We start from the raw sequence: 20,686 nt of genomic DNA, 5'->3' as shown, positions 1-20,686 counted from the left end.
TTTCAGCTCTGGTTTAAATATCTTGTACCCAGGTGAAACTGAAATCAATAACTTACTTAAGCTGGTCTTAACAGAAGGTGAGAATTATCCTTTAATTATCCTTGAAAAACCATCCTTTTCTTTCCCTAAGGAAATGACTGAGTATTAAGATTTTTTTTTCCTTCATATCTGTTAGTCAGTATTATTTTAAAAATGCATCTGCACATATGCCAACACTTCAACTAGACTGAAAGCAGAAACCATGCTTGATATATCATCAAGCTTTATAAACCTCCTTCTTCCCCACTGTGTAGCATAATGTACCTGACTGTAGATGTTTAATGAACGTTAAATATGACGATTTCTTGGGTTTTGTAAGCCAGTTTTTTCCCCACATGTTAAAACCCAACTTTAAAGTTAGACTAAACAACAACAACAAAATTCACCACGTTAAAGACACTCTGCATTTATAAGCAACATTAGTTCAAGGAATTAGAAATCACACTTCATGAAATAGCCAGAAAGTAGCTACACTTTAATGAGGATGTGCTGGGAAGAGGAAGTCTGATTGGTTGTGATGTAGTTTTGCTGTTTCTGTTTGTGTAAGTACATATACCTGGTGCCCCTAGATGGTTGACAGTCTGCTCATTTTAAAACTTTTTTTATCGCATCAGTTTTCTAAGAGTAATTATCGAGGTAGTTTATGGAGCTTTATTCTGTGTTAGGAGAGAGAAACAGCGGCCTCTCCCAACTGCGGGATGTGATCCTAACCAACTTAGCTGAACAGCTTCAAAACAACCGATTTGGCAGCGAGGAGGATGATCATTACAGGTGACACCAGTTATGTCATTCACTACTAGTTTTTTCTTTGTGTTTTTCTCAGTAATTAATTTATATTTAAATACATTTGATCTACTTTAGTCCCTTAAAATATCTCATATGGTCATTAGCATGAGAAGTCTAAACTGTGGGTCACTTGAAAGATAATGAATCCCACAGTCACCCTCAGAAATGATAATAAACATTTTGGTTTTATGAATAAAGTAACGTGGGCCTGGCCAAAGAGTACTTAGCAGAAATAACGGGTGGAACTCATGTAAGAAAACTTGGTGGAGGGCATCGTTCAGATTGCTGGTCTGTGACAGGGTGAGGGTGTGGTCAGAGTTGGTGAGGGGAGGAAGGTGTTTCTTTGCTATTTATAAAATATTTGGACTAGGTGCTTGGGTACTGTTTTGATTCCCTAAGTTAGATTTAGGTAATACACCTAGTTGTTAGCATCATTACTGAGTAAGGTGATTTGCTTAAGAACCAATGAATTTTGTACTGTCTATTTGTCGTCTTGTCCCAATTGTATAAAGTTTATCCTTTTATTAATAAACCATCAGTATCTTACTGTTACATTTCTCCTGCATTTTAAAGACTAAATGATGAACTTTTACACTACATTCTGAAGATTGTTGTACGAGAATCCTGTATCTTAATCACCAAGTGCCAAACTGTCTCTAAAGATGATTTTCAAAAACTCCTTTCAACTGTGCCTGTAAGTAAAAATGTGCTTAATGAAAGCAGAATTATATCGTGTCCCTGTTTTCATTTTACTGAATTGAGATGTATGTGTACACACATACTTACATTCTTTGCAAGGATAGACTTAATTGATGAAAGTCAGTGATCATGCTTGTCTTAGAAACGTAGAACTAGACAAATCCACTGGAGCTACTTCCTCCAAAGACTTTATTCCTCCTGCTTAAGTGTCTTGATGCAATAAATTCTTAGACTGAATTTGGATAGTCTCGCTTTGTTTAAAACCCTGAGGATTTCGCTCCTGTTAATTTTTAATTTAGCATTGTTTTCTAAACCATCAGTGGTTTACAGAGACTGATAAGAACCAAAAGATTCTTTTATGGGCTTGAGTAGAATCTTCTCTCGTGGAGATGCATGTAAGGGGAAGAGGGTAGGACAGAATTATTAAGAGGCAAAATTCAAGTAAGTATCTGAGTGATTAGTGAGAAATACATAGCAGAAGGCAGAAAGTTATTGGTAAATGTGTCAAATTATGTATCAAAAGCCATATGGAAATAAGTCTCCTGAGAAACTAACTTGGTCTGTTTTCTGTACTTTCTCTTTTGCTTCCCTTGTCGAAATCTTTTTTAAAAACATGAGGATTACATGAGCCCTTCTCTGAGTAGGGTTTAGATTATTTAAATGCCCTTATTTGTATTAAAGGCTGCATCCTCCTGCCTGCGCTATCTGATGGCAGTTCAGAACCACCTTCTCAGTAACACTATTTTGATTAAACCTGATGAGAATGATGACAGTGACAACTCCTTGCAGGGAGAGACATTGAAGGTACAGGTAAACACCAAGCTTTATTCTAACAATGCTTTCTACCCAGTGTGTAAAGCACAGCTTAATTGGCTAACTTTCTGTGTATGATGATGTCAGATTTCACCATGTGGCTTATAATTTTGTGAGAGGTAACATTAGGTCACTCATTTCATAGATTTTTATGTCATTGCACAGTGGTTACCATACTTGTGACACTCTCATAATGTGTCATCCATGTGCTCCTGTCAACCTTTTTGTGCCTTTGTTTATTTTCATCGTTTTTTAAAAACTATTAAAATACGGCCCTTACAAGTGATCGCAGACGCACCCGAAAGTTATATGTGTAAATATGTATCTATAGAGAGAGAAATGAATCTTGGAACACAACATTTAAAACAATTTTGACATTTTGGCTGGTTTATCTTGATTCAAATAATTTTAAAAAGGTGCTGATTTTCTCACAATCCTTATATTGACTGATTTCTGAATCTATAGTTCATATCATTTTTGGTAATTATTTTCAAGTTAACTTCTGTGTAACTCAATAATTTATTCCCACATAGCAATTTATAGCAATCCACAGATTTTTTTTTTATAGCTGTGGTGGTTATAATTCTGACAGATGCTTGATGGTGGTGTTTGCATTATTCTTCAGAACTTCACATTTGTGGGAGAATTAGAGAAATCAATAAGAGCTTGATTCTTCCTTAAAACATTGACTAAACCACACTTAAAAATTAAGTGAGGAAGCCCTAGTTAAAGATTATAGTTTGCCCTTTTCTTACCCCTTTAAGCATGTATACTATGTAAATCTGCTAGTTCATATGTATGGGTTTATCTCATTATGTAATCAGTTTTTAAACAGGATTAATCATTTAAATTCCTGACACTGTTTATTAACTTCTCTTGCCTTGGTTTCCTACTCGGTAGAAAGGGGCCATAGCATCTCCCTTGTGAGGTTGCTGGGAGAATTAGAGCGAGGCCTGTGTGTCCGGTGCTTCGGGGCGTGCAGTCAGTAGGTGATGGCTGATACGGTTAGTGTGACTTCAGCCATGATTTTTCTCTAGCCACTTCAGAATTCCTTTTCTCTTAATGATGAAAATATCTTAATAATACCCAAAAAGATCCCAGAAAATTCCAACATTGAAAACCGGTGTATTCTATTTGAAAGGCTAAATGTTATAAATTCTTAATTAACCCATGGAAGGAAATACTCTTGGCAAATGGCAGAGTAGGCTGCCTTGTCTAGTATTTCCAGGAAAAATAAAAGATACAGATTTCACCTAAAAGGTTAGTTTGGTTGTATTTTTTCCTTTCTAGAAAATAATTGTAATCTAAACATTTCTATGATTGTAACTAGTGTCTTTCACACATTATTTAGTATTTGTACTGCCATGAACTCTCTAATAGTTATTTTTGATGTTTAATAGACTAACTGCCTGCGACTTTAATTGAATTTTTTAACTTGCCTGTTTTCAACTGTAATGGTTTAAAACATTAAGTAAAAAGGTCACTTGTACTGTTTCAGAATGTTGTGTTTTTGTCTCATTTTATTCACCGCCTATACATGCGCCTTTTACTGTTCTATTTTTCTCTTTAGCTATCCTCATACCACCCAAGGCAATCTTCCACCTGGACAGTTTCTGGGCTGGCCACCGGGAGCTCTCTTGTGCTGGAGGGGATGGGAGAAATGCCTTTTCTCCTAGGGACTCGGTGTGCTCCCCGTGAAATACTGCGTATTTCTGTCAGCACTCCAGACTTTAGCCTCCCAACTCAAATTGCTACTTGCCATCCTAGCGGAACTTACTGCTTTGGGCTTATTCTGGCCACCTCATTATTTAATTTGGAAATGCATCATTAAAGGCATCATTTCATGTTGTCATTGTGAGTGTATATTCATCACAAAGCTTAAAAATAATTTGATGATATTTTCTACCTAGGAACTAAAGGTCAGTATTTTGGCTCTTGCCACCCAAATCCTGACTGGATGTGATGAAGTGTTGGAAATGCTACAGCAGGTCACAACTGCCCTCATAAATAGTGACATAGCTGACCGGGAGCAGAGGTGAGGAAATGTGTTGTGGGCTGTGACCTGCTGCCCTTCAGGAAGAAGAATTTGCTAATGAGAGAGAAATTTTTTAGAGCAGAGCATCAGATATTCATTTAATATAGAGGAATTTTTGTGAGAATAGATCGAAATGGCAAGTGTTTCAAAGCCAAATGCAAGCCAGCTCTTTAATGGTTCTTTTAGGTGAGACTGGGCTGACAGCCACCATATAAGGGTCGAAGGGCTATGGTGGACACCATCATCTCTGACGCTTGGGTCTTCTGCCATCATCACTCCCAAATTGGCCTTTCTTTCCATTATCTAGATCAGCACCTGTGTACTTAGTTTCCTTATGGCAAGTACTCTAAGGAGGTAGAAGTGATTCAATGATACAGACAATCAACTGCTGTGCAAAAGATGACACTGACATGATATCTCAAGATTATACTGTAATTTTACTTTTCCAAATACAGGTGTGATCTGTAGGGTAAGCTTCTCTTTCCCAGTAATAAAGCTCTTTCTCGATCCTCCCCATTAAAATTTCTACTATGGCTTGTTGTTAGAGATGAGTTACATACTGTGATTATTGTTGATTTCAGTGTTGAGATGCTGACCTGAAACAATCCTACAGTGTAACTTTTCCTCCAGTAACTCTGTCTGTCCCATGTCCCTCATGTCCCTGTTTCTTGCCCATTCCTGGAGAGTTGGGGGGCAGGTTGGAACTGAGAGCAATATAGTCCAGAAAGGCATTGCACTGGGGCTTGTTAGCACATGTAGGGTTCACTGCTGGCATGTGCTGTAGACCTGCCCTGGGGATGAAGTACAGTCTGAGAGCCTGGGAGACACGAGGACTGTTTCTGATTCCAACCCCAGTATCTTAAGTAGTTTTAGAGAATTTGCATAACCCGCATGTTTGAGTTCTTCTGGCAGAAGATTGAGATACTAAGAATGTGATTTTAGGAAATCATTTCATAATATATATATAGCTTGAATCATTATGTGTACATCTTAAATTTATACAGTGATGTCAGTTATGTATCAGTAAAACTGGGGGAAAAAAGAATGTGATTTTGAAGACAGATTAAAAATCTGCCTGCCTCTGTCCTCCGCGTGAACCAGTTTCTCTAGGTTCAAAGTGGGTTTTGCTACTCTGGACACCAGAGTCAGTGTTGTAGCCACTCACTGTCTCCCTGTCAGAGATTTGGTGCAGCACAGTGACCTGCAGCCCCAGAGCCAAGGGAACTTGGCGGGTGATAACTACCTAGTGTTGCTGTTTGCGTTTTAGAACCCATTTATAAAGTACTTTGAAGGTACTGTGAAATGCGCCATATAAGCTTTTTTGGGGGCAAATGACAGATCGAAGGTGAAATCTATTACTAGATTTCTGTTCTCTCCCTCTTCCTCACGGTAGGTGGGAAGTTTGTGAACTGAATTGCTATAATGACAGGTGCTTAACTAGTTCAAGGAGATACAGTTTAGGAGAATTTGTCAGAGAAGGGCGATGTAAGTCGCTTCTTTGCATGATTGAGAATTGCTTAAGCTGTGTGTTTTCTTGAACTTTTGTAGGTTAAAAGGCTTGGAACAAGTTACTAAGGCAACTATGCTTGGTCACCTTCTCCCAGTTTTACTGACCTCCCTGATGCATCCAAATTTACAGACTCTGACCATGGCCGATGCCCTGATGCCTCAGCTCGTGCAGCTGGTACTCTATACTAGCCAGGTATGATTGTCGGTGTGCCAAAGGGAACTGCTCCTTGGGATCAGGAAATAAAGATGGAGTGAAGAAAAATACCGTGTCACAAAAATAAACTGAAATATTAAAGGAAAACATTGAGTTTGTTTGGCTAAATTACTTACTGCGACCTTTTAGCAAGAGTTAATTGCTGGCAAGCTGCTGTCCACGATGCTCCTGAGATCCTGCCATAATATTTAGTCTCCTGAGCCCTTACTGGCTGTTGGTAACTAGCATAAGTGACATGTTCCATTCAAGTGTTAGTGAAGGAGAGCAGACGAGGGTTGGAAAAAGATGAAGTACCATCCAGATAACTGACGGTACGCACTGGGACATGATGATGATTTTGTGTTTCAGACGGCTCTGCTGCTCAAAACCCAGTGTCCATTGTTTGCCGAGGTGGGCTGTTCCCCATGTGGTGCCTCAGACCAGAAGGGCAGGTTGTTCCCAGATGAGAGGTAAGGAACGCCGCCTCCCCGCAGGAAGCCCTGCCACGTGTCCTTCTGGTGAAAGCTCAGTACTCCTTTCACAACAATGATTTTTAGCAAAACTGGGAAAAGAAAGAGACTTCAGGGTCAAAATTCTGCAGGTAATCATAGAATTGCTTTGAATATTATTGGAACAGGTTAGAATAAATTTCCCTACAGATCAAGAAATTAGTTCAAAATTGACAAATTCTCATATAGTAATGTAAAGTATCATGACAGTTTCTTAAAAAGGTAAACATAACATCTACCGTATGACCCAGCTTATTCCACTTCTAGGTATTTACACAAAAGAAAAGAAAGCACAGATTCTTACTGAGACCTGTATGTGAAGGTTCGTAACAGCTTTCGTTACAATAGTCCAAACAACCCAAATGTCCACCAGCAGGTGAAGGGATAACCACACTGTGGTCCACTGATACAGTGGAATCCTGCTCAGCAATAATAAGGGATTAGTACTGATATCTTCAACAACACGGGTGAATCTTAAAATACTTATGCTACACTCAGCATAAGGAAGCCAGAGCCCCCTAGAAAGTACATTTTGTATGATTCTGTTTATATAAAACTCTAGAAAATGCAAAATAACTTCTTGTGAAAGAAAGCAAAGGAATGATCACCTGGATTACCAAGACGAAGGAGGAAACTTCACAGGTGTATACGTATGGCCAAACTGACCAAGTTGTATGCTTTAAATATGTGTGATTTATTATATGTCAATTTCACCTCACTAAAGCTATCTTTAAATCCATTGGTCAGAAAAGAAGGACTTCTAGATTTCTCTAGAGCAGTGTGCTATACAGTTGAGCTTTGTGTGGTGGTGAAAATTTGTATCAGTGTGTGGTTCAGTGCTGTCAGCCACGGCCACGGGCTGTTATTGAGCACTTGGGATGGGGCCAGTGTGACCAAGAAACTGAATTTTGCATTGTATTCCATTTAGATTCAATGTAAATGGCCATATTGGACAAGTAGCCACCATATTGGATAGCGCAGAGCTGAAAGAGAGTAAGAGAATTCGGCAACAGCTGAGTTTAGTTTACAGGAGTTTGTGTTCCGCAACCTTGGGCTGGGGAGTCCTTGGGTTCAATTTCAGTAGATAAGAGGACCCACGAAGGCACTTGTCTTTAGTAAAAATTGTAGAAAGTAGTCATGTAGACTCATGAGTTTTTCATGATTTAGATATCAAAAAGGAAACTTTACAGGACACTAATCCTGTGGGATTTGGAAAGTGGCCAATTTTAAAGGTCCTTTGCAGAATCTTTTTTTATTTTTCTGGTGAATTTTTAATGAGAGTTGGCAAGATCTTCTCATGGATATGAATTGGGCTTCCCCCTTGAAAAAGAGGGGGGAAATGCAAATATATTATCTAACAAAGAAAAAAGAACCTTAAACAAAGGAATTTTTTAAATGTTTCTGGTTACAATGTCGTCATACTGCATGTTGTGGAAAATTAAAGCAAAATTTCTTAACCTTTTGTGTTTTACTGTGTCTGCATTTTCCTTTCCTTGCTGTTAAGCTAAATCACTTTCTCTTTGTCTGGTTTTAGAATGCTGGAAGAGAAGGAAGAGCCAGGCTTTCTCACTGGTCTAAAGATTCCTGCTCCGTGGGCTGCTGGGAAGACTGTGGAAACAGTCCACCCCGTCAGAGACAACTATAAATTTAAAGAAACTGTCCATATCCCCGGAGCTCGCTGCCTGTACCTCAGATTTGATAGCAGATGCTCTTCACAATATGACTATGACAAAGTAAGCAAGAACTAGTTTAGTATTGCTTTTACCTCTAATAGGCTGATTTATTAGATGCTTCTTATTTTTCTTTGCCGCTGGTCACCATTCTTGACTTATTTCTGCCTGCAGATCGCTTAGGAGAACTTTCCTAAGATAATACCTTGAAGCGTAGTGACTTGGGGAATCAGAGCCTGCACTTCTGTGGCCTAAGAACAGTGTTGTCATGAAACACTGTTGAAAGTGGACTTTTGTAGGCTTTCAAAAGTTCAGATCTGAGTCAAAGGAAATTTTTCTTTCCAAGCTGTTTATTTGCTGCCTTCTGTGCTTGGTATTCCTGTAGACGTGGGTGACCATTCATCTAGAAAGGTCTTACTGCCCAATTCTTGGGGCTTCTCATGTATCTTTTGGGAGAAGGTGACCTTTTAGCACGGTTTCAGACGTGCCTAGAATCTGGTTTACGTTTATTTAAATTATGTGTTCTTTTTTGCCATTACCTCAGGGCCCACATAGATTTTGAGAAAGTATAGTTTCCAACCTAGTAGCTTAACAATTAAAAGTAAAAGGAAGCTCATTTTAGGGGTTGAAATATTTACTTCTGTTTCTAATTATTGCCTTGTAAACCATCGTGCAGAACTTATGAGGAAAGGCTAAAGAAACTGTGATACATAACATATAAGAACAACTGAAGGGTTGTCTGATCGCGTTGTAAATGCACAGGGTTATTTTTATGTAGGTTGTTAGCCGTTTCTTGTCTCTCTGTGTGAACTGTGTAAGGGCAAGTGGTCTTAAATCTCATCAAGGGAGATTTTTAGGTTAAAAATAGAGGACTTCTTAACTGTATATACTGAGAGGGTGACACACATTATTAGGCAATTTATAGAATCCTCTTTCCCATTATCTTTTAGGATAGTGAAGATTCCCAGATGTCTGGAGGGGCTTAAGACTTGCCCCTCTAACTCACCTTAGCTGGAAACAAGGGAATTTAGAAAATTCTTCGGTGGGCCTGTCAAAAACGTATCTCCCAGCATCAGTTTATCCCACTTGATAGCTCCTGGCGTTAGCTACCCACATTTCCTCCAGTCAAATGATATATGACTATTTGAAATGGAACAGGTTGCCATTTTAGCTGGTGTCATTTTGTTTCTTCTTTTAAAAGACAGTAACTTGCGTCTTCTGATATAGCTAACCGCCACCTGCAGTAGACTTAGTGTTAAGTGTGGAGGCACGGGGAGGCTTACTATTTGGATAAAAGTAACACTTACTTTTCCAGTGGTCCCTGGCTGGTGTCCTCCAAAGGTGCAAAAGGGTAAGAAATCACAAAATGATTAAGCATCCAGAGCTAAAAGTGCAGTTGTTAGATCCGAACTGAGCTCAGAGGTGACCAGCGTACGTGTTACAAGACAGAATTTGGTATTTACAGAAGCCAGAGCCTTCTTCCTGTGAAGCTATTTGAATGCCAAATGACCTTTAAATGTTTTTCCTGCATATTATAAAGTTGGTTAATTGGATATAAACAAATAGCCTTTATTGAAGAAAAATGTTGATACATGAAAACTGACCCAAGAAGCAGCAGCCCCCTTTCTGGCCCAAATCTGTGTCATTTTCTTTTATACTATTAAGCAATTTTCTAAGAATATATGGCTTATTTTCAATTTGTTGCATTTTCTTAAATCCTCATTCATTTTTTTCCCTTTTATTTTGTTGCTGTGTTAGATAATAACCATCTTTCCATTTGTATTTGCTCACTTTTTTAATATGGGGGAGGACTTAAAGGGGCAAATTGTACCTGTTATTAATGGGTTATATGTCATTACTCAGGATTAAAATAGCTATTTTAAAAAATACAATAGCTGAGTGTAACATTTTAATGTGAGGTCCCCAAGCCAATTAAATTGTGGTAATATTTGTTACTACTCTGTGGCTGCCCTGTAAATACCAATGACTGATTGCAACTAAATTAGTGTCCATTGTATCTTTAAAAAATATTATTTTTAAGAAATATTAGGAAATATTAGTTACATTATAATGACACCAATGCCTGGTTGTAAATGTATTTTTAAACAAACATTTTTTTTGCAGCCTTTTTATTTGTAGATGTTGTTTTTGTTTTTCTTTTACAGTCTAACAGTATATTTTCTGTTTTGAAGTTGGTGATATACGCGGGGCCTAACACAAACAGTAGGAAGGTTGCTGAGTATGGAGGCAATACACTGGGATATGGCAGCCGTAGTGTCTTAGGAACTGGTTGGCCGAAAGACTTGGTGAAGGTATGGTATCCAGGCATGTTTGCTTCCTAGAAAAGAAAATGAACTTGCATTCCTCACGGGCCCAAGTATTAATGATAATTCTAGAGAACAATTTTCCATGGGGGATTTTGTTGATGTGGGGCTACTTTGCTAGGCCTGTCAACTCACTGCTTTGTTTAGAATGACTGTCCTTTCCCTTGTACGGCATCAGACCCCTGTCCGCTCCAGAAATGGTATCTGTTCCATAGGTTGCTCCATGGACTGAGGTTGTCACAGCATTTCTGTCCCAGTGCATTAAAAGGACTACTAATTCTTCCCACTTACTTCTTCTCGAGACTCCCTTATGAGGGATATCTTGGAACCACAGGGCTATTGTGGTTTAAAAATGTGCAATCAGTGTTTTCAAATGAAGTTGGACCTTTGGACTAAAAATAATAATCTCTTCTCAAACTGGTGAGATTGGAGCCATGCTTTGAAATGTGGGCCCTTTAACTATAACGGATCTACCTAGAATATGAATTTGAACTGAAATGCCCACTAAAACCTGAAAATCCATCCAAAGACTGTTCCCAGAGCCTTTATCTCACATACATTATGTACCCTCTTTAATTCAGCCATAGATAGCAAGTTACCTCCAGAAGCTGGTCTGGATGTATCCAAATCCAGATGAGCACAATACTTCTAATTGTTCTCTGATTTCCTGCATTTAGTTTCTTACTCATGGTGTTGGTTCTACAATACAGAGCAAGGTCTTCCAGCACTGTGTCTTGTGTTCTTCAGGATATTGGCTAATTGCCTGTCTTATTGGCACAAGTGAGGTGGCAAAGTGGTGAGGGGGAGGGCAGAAAGAATAGAAATCTGAGGAATTTATTGAAATTATGCTCAAGATTTGATCTTGACTCTGATCCTGCTGTTGGGCAGTCGTTGCCCGTTTCACAGATGCCTTGTTCCCAAAGCTACCTGGTCAGGAGAAACACCCAAAGGGTTGATGTCCAGATGAGAGGGGATGGAATTTGAATCAAAAAAGCAAGTGAGAAAAGAAGTGAAATCTGCCTGTGGTCCTTTTGAAAGTAAATCTCTGAAAATTCATTGCTCCCTTGAATTGTGTGTCTTGTTTTTAAAGTGCGTTTCCCCCCTCCCTTAAATTTTAAGGTGGAAGGAGATACAGTCACCTTCTCCTTTGAAATGAGAAGTGGCCGTGAACACAACACTCCCGATAAAGCTATGTGGGGCTTTGCTTGCACGGTTCGCGCTCAGGTATTTGACTCTAACCACTGCTGTGACCATAATGTACCTTTCCCATGTGCCTTGGTTACATACATCATATTTGCCTTGGAAACAGGGCAAAATATGAGCTGCTGTTTTATCCATCTCTTCCATTTGACAATAATAGACTATGAACAGAAGTAATAGTTTTATGGAATAAAACTAGTTGAGACCTAAAAGCAGTACAGCTCCACAGAAAGAATCCCTTGCTAGGGGCTCCATCTTCAAAGCCTGGAGAGGTGATCTGCCTCCAGCATCTTTCCAGAGGGCGAGGAAGACTAGAAGACCTGGTAGAATTAGGCCCTTGGATTCTGGGTTATAAGAGTAGTAGGATCAGATTATTGTCATTCTGTTCCTAAAGGCTCTTCCTGCTAGTCTAGATCTGTCTCAGCTTAATTACTCGTGTTACACTTTGTGTATAGGTTTAATCTGCTCCTTTTAGCAGTACTAGTTACTGTCCTCCCAGGAATCTGTTTGAATAAATTCTTCTCTTACCTGGAAAAAAAGAGAGAGTAGCAGGAGTTCTACTTTGTAAAACATATTTTAGACTTGTAGGTTGCTTAAATTTAACCAAACCAAAACTCTCTAGAGTGGAATTATCTGCTAGAATGTAAGCTCCGTGAGAGCAGGCGTATTTGTTTTGTTCTCTGCTTTCTCTCAGGCACCTAGAACAGTGGCTGGTACACAGTAGGCACTCAATAAATATTTGTTGAATGAATTCAGTGTAATCATTGACAGCATCTTCGTTCAAGCCTAGGATGGAGGTGACAGAATGAAATAGTGATTTATACCTGGGAGAGGTACAGCAGAGGGAAAGCTCTCCAAAAAGTCTTGCGTGAGATTTGTGCTGTTTCGAATATGGAGTCGTATTGGCCCTTCTCTCTCCAGAATTGTGTTGAGACTTTCCTCTGTGGTCATTCCAGTGCCACCTTCTTTCTACTCTTGGTGTTGGGTGCTGTGTCTGTGTCCCGTTGCAGTGATGCTTGATGCTGCCCTGTGAGCGTCATAGTGGGGGCAGTCCAGTGCGGTGCAGCGCAGGCGGAGCGCTCCGCCGTGTCACTGACCAGCGCGGTTTGCCCCGTCTGCATTGTAGGAGTCTTCAGAGGATGTGTCAGGAGGCTTGCCCTTTCTGGTAGACCTGGCTTTAGGTCTGTCGGTGTTAGCTTGTTCCATGCTGAGAATCCTGTACAACGGACCAGAAATTACCAAAGAAGAAGAAGCCTGTCAGGAGCTATTGCGGTCCAAACTTTTACAAAGGTAACAAATGGCTCAAATAGGACTACCTTTGCTCATGAAGGAAAAGGACTTAATGTAGAAAGCTACTTTTAGTATGTTTCCTAGCTGATTGAACCTACTGCCTGCGAATCCCATGGGTATCATTGTGTCTAAGAAATAAGATGAAAATTACCCTGAAGTGCCTTGTGGCTCTTACTTTACTAAATTTGAAATTACAGTCTTGAACTACATAAGCCTTTCTCCAACCCAAATATTGTTATAATTAAATTAAAAGATCCCCAAAAGGATGGGAAGATGGACAATAAAGCAAAAATAGCAAAATGTTTATTCTAGAATCTTGGCTTTGGGTATATGAGTGTTAACCATATCATTCTTTCAACTTTTCTATGTATTTAAAAGTAAAATGTTGGGGAGGAGGTAGATTCCCAAAGATGTGGTTTCATATAATGCTCATTTTTTTAGTCTCTGGAGGAAGTTTGATGAATAAATACTTAATATACAATGTGATCCTTCATATATTTGATATATCTGCAAACTTTAAGAAGTTTTCCAGATAGAAGAGGGAGTGAAGAATCTCTTTTCTTTATGTCCAGGTGCCAGTGGCAGGTGGAGGCCAATGGTGTGATCTCCCCTGCCCTAACTCCAAGCCCGTCTCCACTGCCACTGACCATCGAGGAAGACAGAGAATTCACTTACCCCTCTGATGTCCTCGTGCCTCCCGTTGGAAACTACTTTGACCTACCCCGGATCAGACTGCCTCCAGGAATCATGATAAAGCTCAGGGAAATTTCTGGGCGTGCTAGACCTCAATTTAGACCAAGTATAAAGTATGTTGCTATATAGCATTTTGTTTTCCCAATTGAAAAATCGTTTAACCAAGTGAAGGGTGTGTATTACTTCTTGTAGTCTAGTAAATGAACTTTTAATTTTACGTGTGCTTAATGACTGTTAGCCAGGTACTCTGGGGAGTACCCCCAGATGGTAGTCTGGGTCAGCGGGTTTCAGAGGGTGGGCTTCCAGTCAACAGCGTTAGTATTCCCTGAGAATTTAGTTCCTGGGCCTGATTTCACACCTGCATAGTCAGAACCTCTGAGGATGGGCCCCAGTAATCTGTGTTTTGACAGGTTTTCCCTATGATTCTGATACATGTTAAAATTTGACACGTTCTAGGTTGTTCTCAGGTGATTTGACCGTCTACTGAAGGTAGCCATCACCTTTGGTTTCCATAGTCTAGAGACGTTTCTTTATTTTTGATGCCTAGAGAGGTAGTGAAGGTCTTTAGTCTAGAATGTGAAGTCTTACAGTTACAAATGTCTTTGCAGTATTCTTGCTTAAATCAAGTCTGCGTTGCAAAACTCTTCTCTGCCTTCTGAGACACGATTGGCCATTTCAGAGAGAAAACTTTGAAGAATAGATGAAGTGTGACATGAAAAATACAGAAGTACCACTGTTTTCAGCCCAACCCTCCCTAAGCACAAAATACTACAAGTTGTAATACTGCATACAATTAATTGACCGATAAATGGTGCCAAAGGCCTTTTGTTAACCTTAGAGCTGGTCCAGCTCTAACATAACTCAAGCTCAAAATATACAAATCAGAGAAAATGAAGTCTCTTTAATTTTGATTTTCAGTTTCACCAGCCAATGTCAGTTTTATCAGTTAAATATGTTAAATTTTTTCAACTTGTTATGAAAGCCGTCGTAATGTTCATGCCTCTTTATTGTAAAAATTGGATATGATGAATATTTAAATCGAAGCCTGTATTTTGCTACCTATGAAATACAGTACTGGTAAGCGGAGAGCATGGCACATACCTGGCTCATCTCCCTTGTAATTACAGAGAAGTAATTCAGCCAGACGTGATGGAGGAAATGGTGGTATCATGTGTTATTAAGCACTTGAACTTGGTTGATGCACTGCAGTCCCTAATAAATTTCCAGTATCAAGAAGAACATGCTGAGGAATATGATTTATTGTGTAAAATCATGGGAGAGACATTTAAGAAACTCAATGCCATGGAGAGACAGCTGCAGGTAAGTGAAAGTTCAAAAATTTAGATGTCTCTTCTAACTATTGGAAATAACTTCTTTTGTAGAAATTAATGAAGTTCAAAATGTCATCTGAATTTTAAAAAGATGATTGTGACTAAAATTTCCAAATTTACACATTGCATTTGTTTTTATTTTGCATCTAGTTTCATGTTCTTTTATATTTTAATATGTCAGAGTGTTGCAGAATTGGAACAGAAATGGCAAAGTGAGGTTGATGATGCCATGCAGGGGAAACTGGAGAACAACATGCCTTTCTTCTATGATTACCATTTTAATGAGGTGAGCAAGTTGTATGACTTACCACTGGGGCATTGCTGTTTACAGTGCAGAGGTTATAGACCATGTGTATAGAGATAAAACAACGTCACTTCTTAAAATGTTGTATACCTCAAAACGTACCCATTCTTTGAAAAGGGTTAAATTAAGTTCATTAGATCAGCATGTCAGTGATAACAGAGAATAAGTTGCTTCTTAAGCTGTTTAACTGATTAATAGTGTTATAAAGCAGTTTTCATCATTATATTTTACCTTTAAGCCTTAAACAAATAGAAGGCAGAGTTATAAGCACTGAAGAAATCCCCAGAGAGTAGTCAATGCCATTTTAATCATTAAAATATCAAATAATAATTTACAAATGTGCTTCTGGCATAGAAGTATAGACCAAAGATGGTAGGGTTTTCCCCCTGAAATTTGTCTGTTCCTTTTAATGTATACGGTAAAACTCGGTTTTTGCAGATTCTGCATACCATCTTTTCTTGATTTTTCCTTCTTTAGAACAAAATGAAAGAACTAGAACTTTTGTGTTCAATGAAGGAAGTCTCCTTTGATGGAAATGATCTTGAAAATATGGTCCTATCTCTGAGGTTAGTGATGTTAGTAACTGTGTAAAGCTAATTTATCACCTTGATGCTCAAAACAAAGTGTGCAGATCTAGTCTCTTAACAGATTTTTTTAAAAAATATTGTACATTCACTATATACTTTAGAGTTGGAATTCATTGGATAGTTTGGGAATTTTGATTTTAACCTTCAGAAGTTAGTATATAAGCATTTGAAACTGGGTATAAGGAACTAAAACTTGCCACAGTTTATAGCACTGCTCCCCTCGATGGGGAAGGAGGAAGGTGAGATATATATATATATATGTATATGTATGTATGTATGTATATATCAGGTTTCTTTTGCTTAGTTTCCCCTCTGTCTTCTCATATCCTTTGTAATTAAACATTTTGGTTTTGGTAAACTAGAGAACGACTAAATGCACATCAGTCTTTTTTTATAGGGAGAAGTTCCTACAAGAAGTGAACTCTCTTATTCAGAAACCCTCGCACCCACTGGCTAAAACGAAGTCGTTAGTGAAGAGCTTAATGAACCGAGCTGAGCTGTTGCTGCACGTCACCATTGCAGCCCAGTCCGGCCTCACAAGAAGCATCTCGGGGACCCCTGCAGAAACACCGGGTACTGCTAAAAGCCAGCCCTGCAAAGCTCTCTGCCCTAGTCTGTTCATAGAACAAACATCAGCTACTTAAAAAAAAAAAAAAATCACTTTGTATATTCCTAGAAAAGTAAAAGAAAAAAAGGAAATTTCAACCTTTTTAAACTTTGCCTTTTACTTTTTCCAACCAAGAAATATTTTTCATTGATTTATGTGTTGGTTTGTGAGCCATCTGAGCATCAGGGGTGCCTCCTTTCCCGCCTTGTTCAGTGTTGGAGGGAAACATCTAAGGAGCTCAATGGCATGTTTTTATAATCCAGTGCCCCTTATTTTTAGATTATGATTTGTAATTTTCATAGTAACGTCTAATTAGTCAACACTGTGAATCTTGTAATACATCATATTTTCCTCTTTACTTGAAGCTGAATTTGCATTTCATCTTTAATTACCTTCTGGCATGAATTCCGTTATTAATTTTTTTCTGGATCACATTTTAATTGTTAGCCTGAAAATACATTTCTCAGGGAAATGAATGAGTCTTCTTCCTTAAGTGAGATCCACAACACTGGGCAGAACCCATAATAGCAAGTGTTAATTCTTACCCTGAGAGAACAAGTCGAATAAACATGTTCTTAACTGAAAGACTCCATGTGATCTAGCCCCATTGCCCAGTGGACACTGTGGAGCAAGTGAGCATGTTTTCATCCCAGCTGATTGCCCAGGGCTCCTGTCACGTGGAGAGAAGTCTAGGATGAGTCTCAGGTTTCTGACCCTAGTAATAGGGTCCCCCTCCCTGAGAACATCAGGGCAGGTGCGCCAAGTGACCGGCATGATCCCCTGCCAAGATGGTCTGCTACACCACATCCCTGGCCACGTTAGCCCTTGGTTCATTAAAGGTCCCATGAAAGATTTAACCACTCAGTAAGGCTGGTGATGCTTTCCAAGAGGCTCTTACCATTAGACACGATGAACTGGTAGTTTCCTGAGAATAATGTCTTCAAAAATTATAATTTTTTTAGATTGAAGCTGTATAACATTCTTAAGACAGATTCGAAATGACCTCAACTTTCTTAACCTCTTTTTTTCTTAGCTAATCTTCACATGTAGTTTTGTCTTCTTCCATTAAAGTGTTGTTTTATAAAACAGTTATTTCCCTGGATAGGGTTAAGATGTATATATCTTATAGAAAGGGCCAGTCAGATTCTAGCTAAATATATATATTTATTTATTTATTGAAGTATAATCAGTTACAATGTGTCAATTTCTGTTGTACAGCACAATATCTGAGTCGTGCATATACGTACGTATATTCGTTTTCATACTGAAGTGTGTTATTTACACCAGCTATGATCAAAGCAGAGGTGCCACCAAATGGCAATAAGTCAGATAAGTAAATCTATGATTAAAAGGGGAAGAAAGATCATCTCTGGAAAAAAAATGGATCTGGAATTATTTGAATTCAGATTTTCTGCTTCCAGAACTTACTTTCTCTGTCATCTCTTGCTTTTTATTTTTTTATTTTTAACTTTTTTTTGGGGGGGGGGTGTGATTAGATTTATTTATTTATTTATTTTTTCAGTGGAGGCACTGGGAATTGAACCCAGGACCTTGTGCATGCTAAACACGCACTCTGCCACTGAGCTATACCCTCGCCCCCCTCTCTTGCTTTTTAGAATGCTTATATTAAAGTGAACATTGATAGTTATGAAATCAAATGAGTTTTCAGTCTTTCTTTGGAAACCCAATTTAATAAAAAGATTTTACTTTTTTAAGCTAAAATAATTTTTAGCCTCAACGTTTGATATTTGAGGCTTTAAAAAACTGGCCTAAAAATCATCTGTGTGCTGGGCTAGCTGGTTTGGTGGCTGAAAGCTCACAGAAAGCGAAGACCCTCTCAGACAGTTTGGTAGTTTCGTGTTACTTTTTCCGGTTGCTGCTGTCCTTACAAATAGGATAGCAGGTACGTCAACCTTTTTATTCCTTTCTGTTCCAGCTTGTAAGTCAGCCTCAGAAACAAAGGTGATATCTCATGCTGTGCGGCAGCCTGTTTTTCTTCGCAGCATGTCAGCTCCTTCTGACCTGGAAATGATTGGTAATGAAGATTTGGAATTTACTAGAGCAAATCAGAGGTGAATGGCTACTGGCCAAGGTTGGATTCCCACATGTGGCTGAGCACATTCATCGAAACACATTCCTTGAGCGGGTTTTTTGTTTGGCCGTAGGCGGCGCCACGTGACCAGCCACCGCAGCAGCTCCTTTACGCTCCTGCAGTCATTGGCCATCGAGGACAGCAGGGACAAGCCCACCTACAGCGTGCTGCTGGGGCAGCTGTTTGCTTTCATCGGCACCAACCCTGACCAAGCTGTACGTCATGTTTTGCCGATTACAGATGCGTAGCAGCGAACACGTGAGGTTCCTGTGACAGCAGGAGTCAGGTGTGCTTCCTTCTCATGATTTCAGGTGTCCAGCAGTAGCTTTCTCTTGGCCGCGCAGACAAGGTGGCGGCGGGGAAACACTCGCAAGCAGGCCCTGGTGCACATGCGGGAATTGCTGACGGCTGCCGTGCGAGTCGGGGGAGTGACGCACCTCGTGGGTCCGGTAACCATGGTCCTTCAGGGAGGCCCCAGGTCAGTTGTTTCTGTTAGTTTATACTGTCCTGTCTGGAATGGGCTAAAGTCATTCCAAAGATTATTCTTGGGGTCAAATCATAGACAGTGGCATTTGCTAATGTTTTGCCCTGAAATAATGTATTTTTATAAAACTGGTACCTGATTTTTTTTAACTTTTTTTTTTTGAGTAATAGTCATTTTACAATGTTGTGTCAAGTTCCGGTGTAGAGCACAATTTTCAGTTATACATGAAGATACATATATTCATTGTCACACATTTTTTTTTTTTTGCTGTGAGCTACCACAAGATCTTGTATATATTTCCCTGTGCTATACAGTATAATCTTGTTTATCTATTTTACATTTTGAAATCCCAGTCTATCCCTTCCCACCCCCTACCCCCTTGGCAACCACAAGTTTGTATTCTATGTCTATGAGTCTGTTTCTGTTTTGTATTTATGTTTTTTCGTTTTCTTTAGATTCCACATATGAGTGATCTCATACGGTATTTTTCTTTCTTTTTCTGGCTTACTTCACTTAGAATGACATTCTCCAGGAACATCCATGTTGCTGCAAATGGCGTTTTGTTGTCGGGTTTTATGGCTGAATAGTATTCCATTGTATAAATATTCCACATCTTTATCCAGTCATCTGTTGATGGACATTTAGGTTGTTCCCATGTCTTGGCTATTGTAAATAGTGCTTCTGTGAACATTGGGGTGCAGGTGTCATTTTGAAGTAGGGTTCCTTCTAGATATATGCCCAGGAGCGGGAGTCCTGGGTCATATGGTAAGTCTCTTCCTAGTCTTTTGAGGAATCTCCATACTGTTTTCCACAGTGGCTACACCAACTGGTACCTGATTTAATAAAAAATAAATTCAACATATATAGCAGAAAGTAAGTCTCTTTACCTTCCTTCCCTTCCTAAACTGAACTCTGTTCATTAAGAGCTTGTTGTATCAACTACACATACATAAATGGCCGTTTCATTCTCTTTGTACACATAGGGGTGTTTGTGTGTGATGTTTTTAAAAGTCTATTCAGATTCTATTACAAATACCTTACTGTAGTCAGAGTTGTTTTACTCAATGTGTCTTGGATATCTCTATCTTTTCGTATTAATACATGTAGATTTGCTTTATAGCTTTAAAGAACTTTGTGGACTGCCATCTTATGGATGGCTGTATTTTGTTTAACTCATTCCCTGTTGATGGACACGTAGGTTCATTTGTTCATTCTTTCTTTCTTTCTCTTTTTCGCTCATTCTCTCCTCCCTTTCCTCCATCCTCCCTTCCTTCTTTATTCCTGTTTTGTTTTGGTTTGCATTAACAGTAGTGCTGCAGTCAACATCCTTATATCTATATTTTTGTATACTTTTGTACTTATTTTTATTGGATCAAATTTCTAAAAACATAGCTGTAGATACTAACTTTGAAGAAGGGTTTATAACTTATTTGTGAGGAGTTACACTAGTTCCCTATTGGGCTTTAAAAATATTCAGATAGAAAAGATATTCTCTATAAGTATTGGGCTGGAGCTGCTGGA

At 39.0% G+C, this 20,686-nt stretch overlaps 1 protein-coding gene across 10 annotated transcripts in view; it reads left to right on the top strand.

The window, feature by feature from the left end:
- The window catches only part of HECTD4 (HECT domain E3 ubiquitin protein ligase 4), a 164,631-nt gene that overhangs the window by 77,329 nt on the left and 66,616 nt on the right, over nucleotides 1–20,686 (top strand). For 5 of the 10 annotated variants that reach the window (XM_074355851.1, XM_074355848.1, XM_074355849.1 and 2 more), the window contains exons 14-32: nucleotides 7–77; nucleotides 705–810; nucleotides 1,399–1,519; nucleotides 2,206–2,334; nucleotides 4,248–4,372; nucleotides 5,921–6,074; nucleotides 6,444–6,544; nucleotides 8,118–8,316; nucleotides 10,419–10,565; nucleotides 11,697–11,801; nucleotides 12,904–13,067; nucleotides 13,640–13,873; nucleotides 14,888–15,080; nucleotides 15,273–15,377; nucleotides 15,873–15,961; nucleotides 16,380–16,555; nucleotides 18,526–18,661; nucleotides 18,755–18,896; nucleotides 18,993–19,159. In XM_074355851.1, coding sequence (XP_074211952.1) covers nucleotides 7–77; nucleotides 705–810; nucleotides 1,399–1,519; nucleotides 2,206–2,334; nucleotides 4,248–4,372; nucleotides 5,921–6,074; nucleotides 6,444–6,544; nucleotides 8,118–8,316; nucleotides 10,419–10,565; nucleotides 11,697–11,801; nucleotides 12,904–13,067; nucleotides 13,640–13,873; nucleotides 14,888–15,080; nucleotides 15,273–15,377; nucleotides 15,873–15,961; nucleotides 16,380–16,555; nucleotides 18,526–18,661; nucleotides 18,755–18,896; nucleotides 18,993–19,159 — 2,664 coding nt within the window. The remainder of the gene's footprint in view (nucleotides 1–6; nucleotides 78–704; nucleotides 811–1,398; nucleotides 1,520–2,205; nucleotides 2,335–4,247; nucleotides 4,373–5,920; nucleotides 6,075–6,443; nucleotides 6,545–8,117; nucleotides 8,317–10,418; nucleotides 10,566–11,696; nucleotides 11,802–12,903; nucleotides 13,068–13,639; nucleotides 13,874–14,887; nucleotides 15,081–15,272; nucleotides 15,378–15,872; nucleotides 15,962–16,379; nucleotides 16,556–18,525; nucleotides 18,662–18,754; nucleotides 18,897–18,992; nucleotides 19,160–20,686) is intronic. The other 5 variants (XM_074355855.1, XM_074355854.1, XM_074355853.1 and 2 more) reach the window with 3 other exon arrangements.

Source organism: Camelus bactrianus, chromosome 32 (assembly GCF_048773025.1).
Source record: "Camelus bactrianus isolate YW-2024 breed Bactrian camel chromosome 32, ASM4877302v1, whole genome shotgun sequence".
Taxonomy (NCBI): Eukaryota; Metazoa; Chordata; class Mammalia; order Artiodactyla; family Camelidae; genus Camelus; species Camelus bactrianus.
Note: the sequence above shows the minus strand (reverse complement) of the source record. Positions and strands in the feature narration are given on the sequence as shown.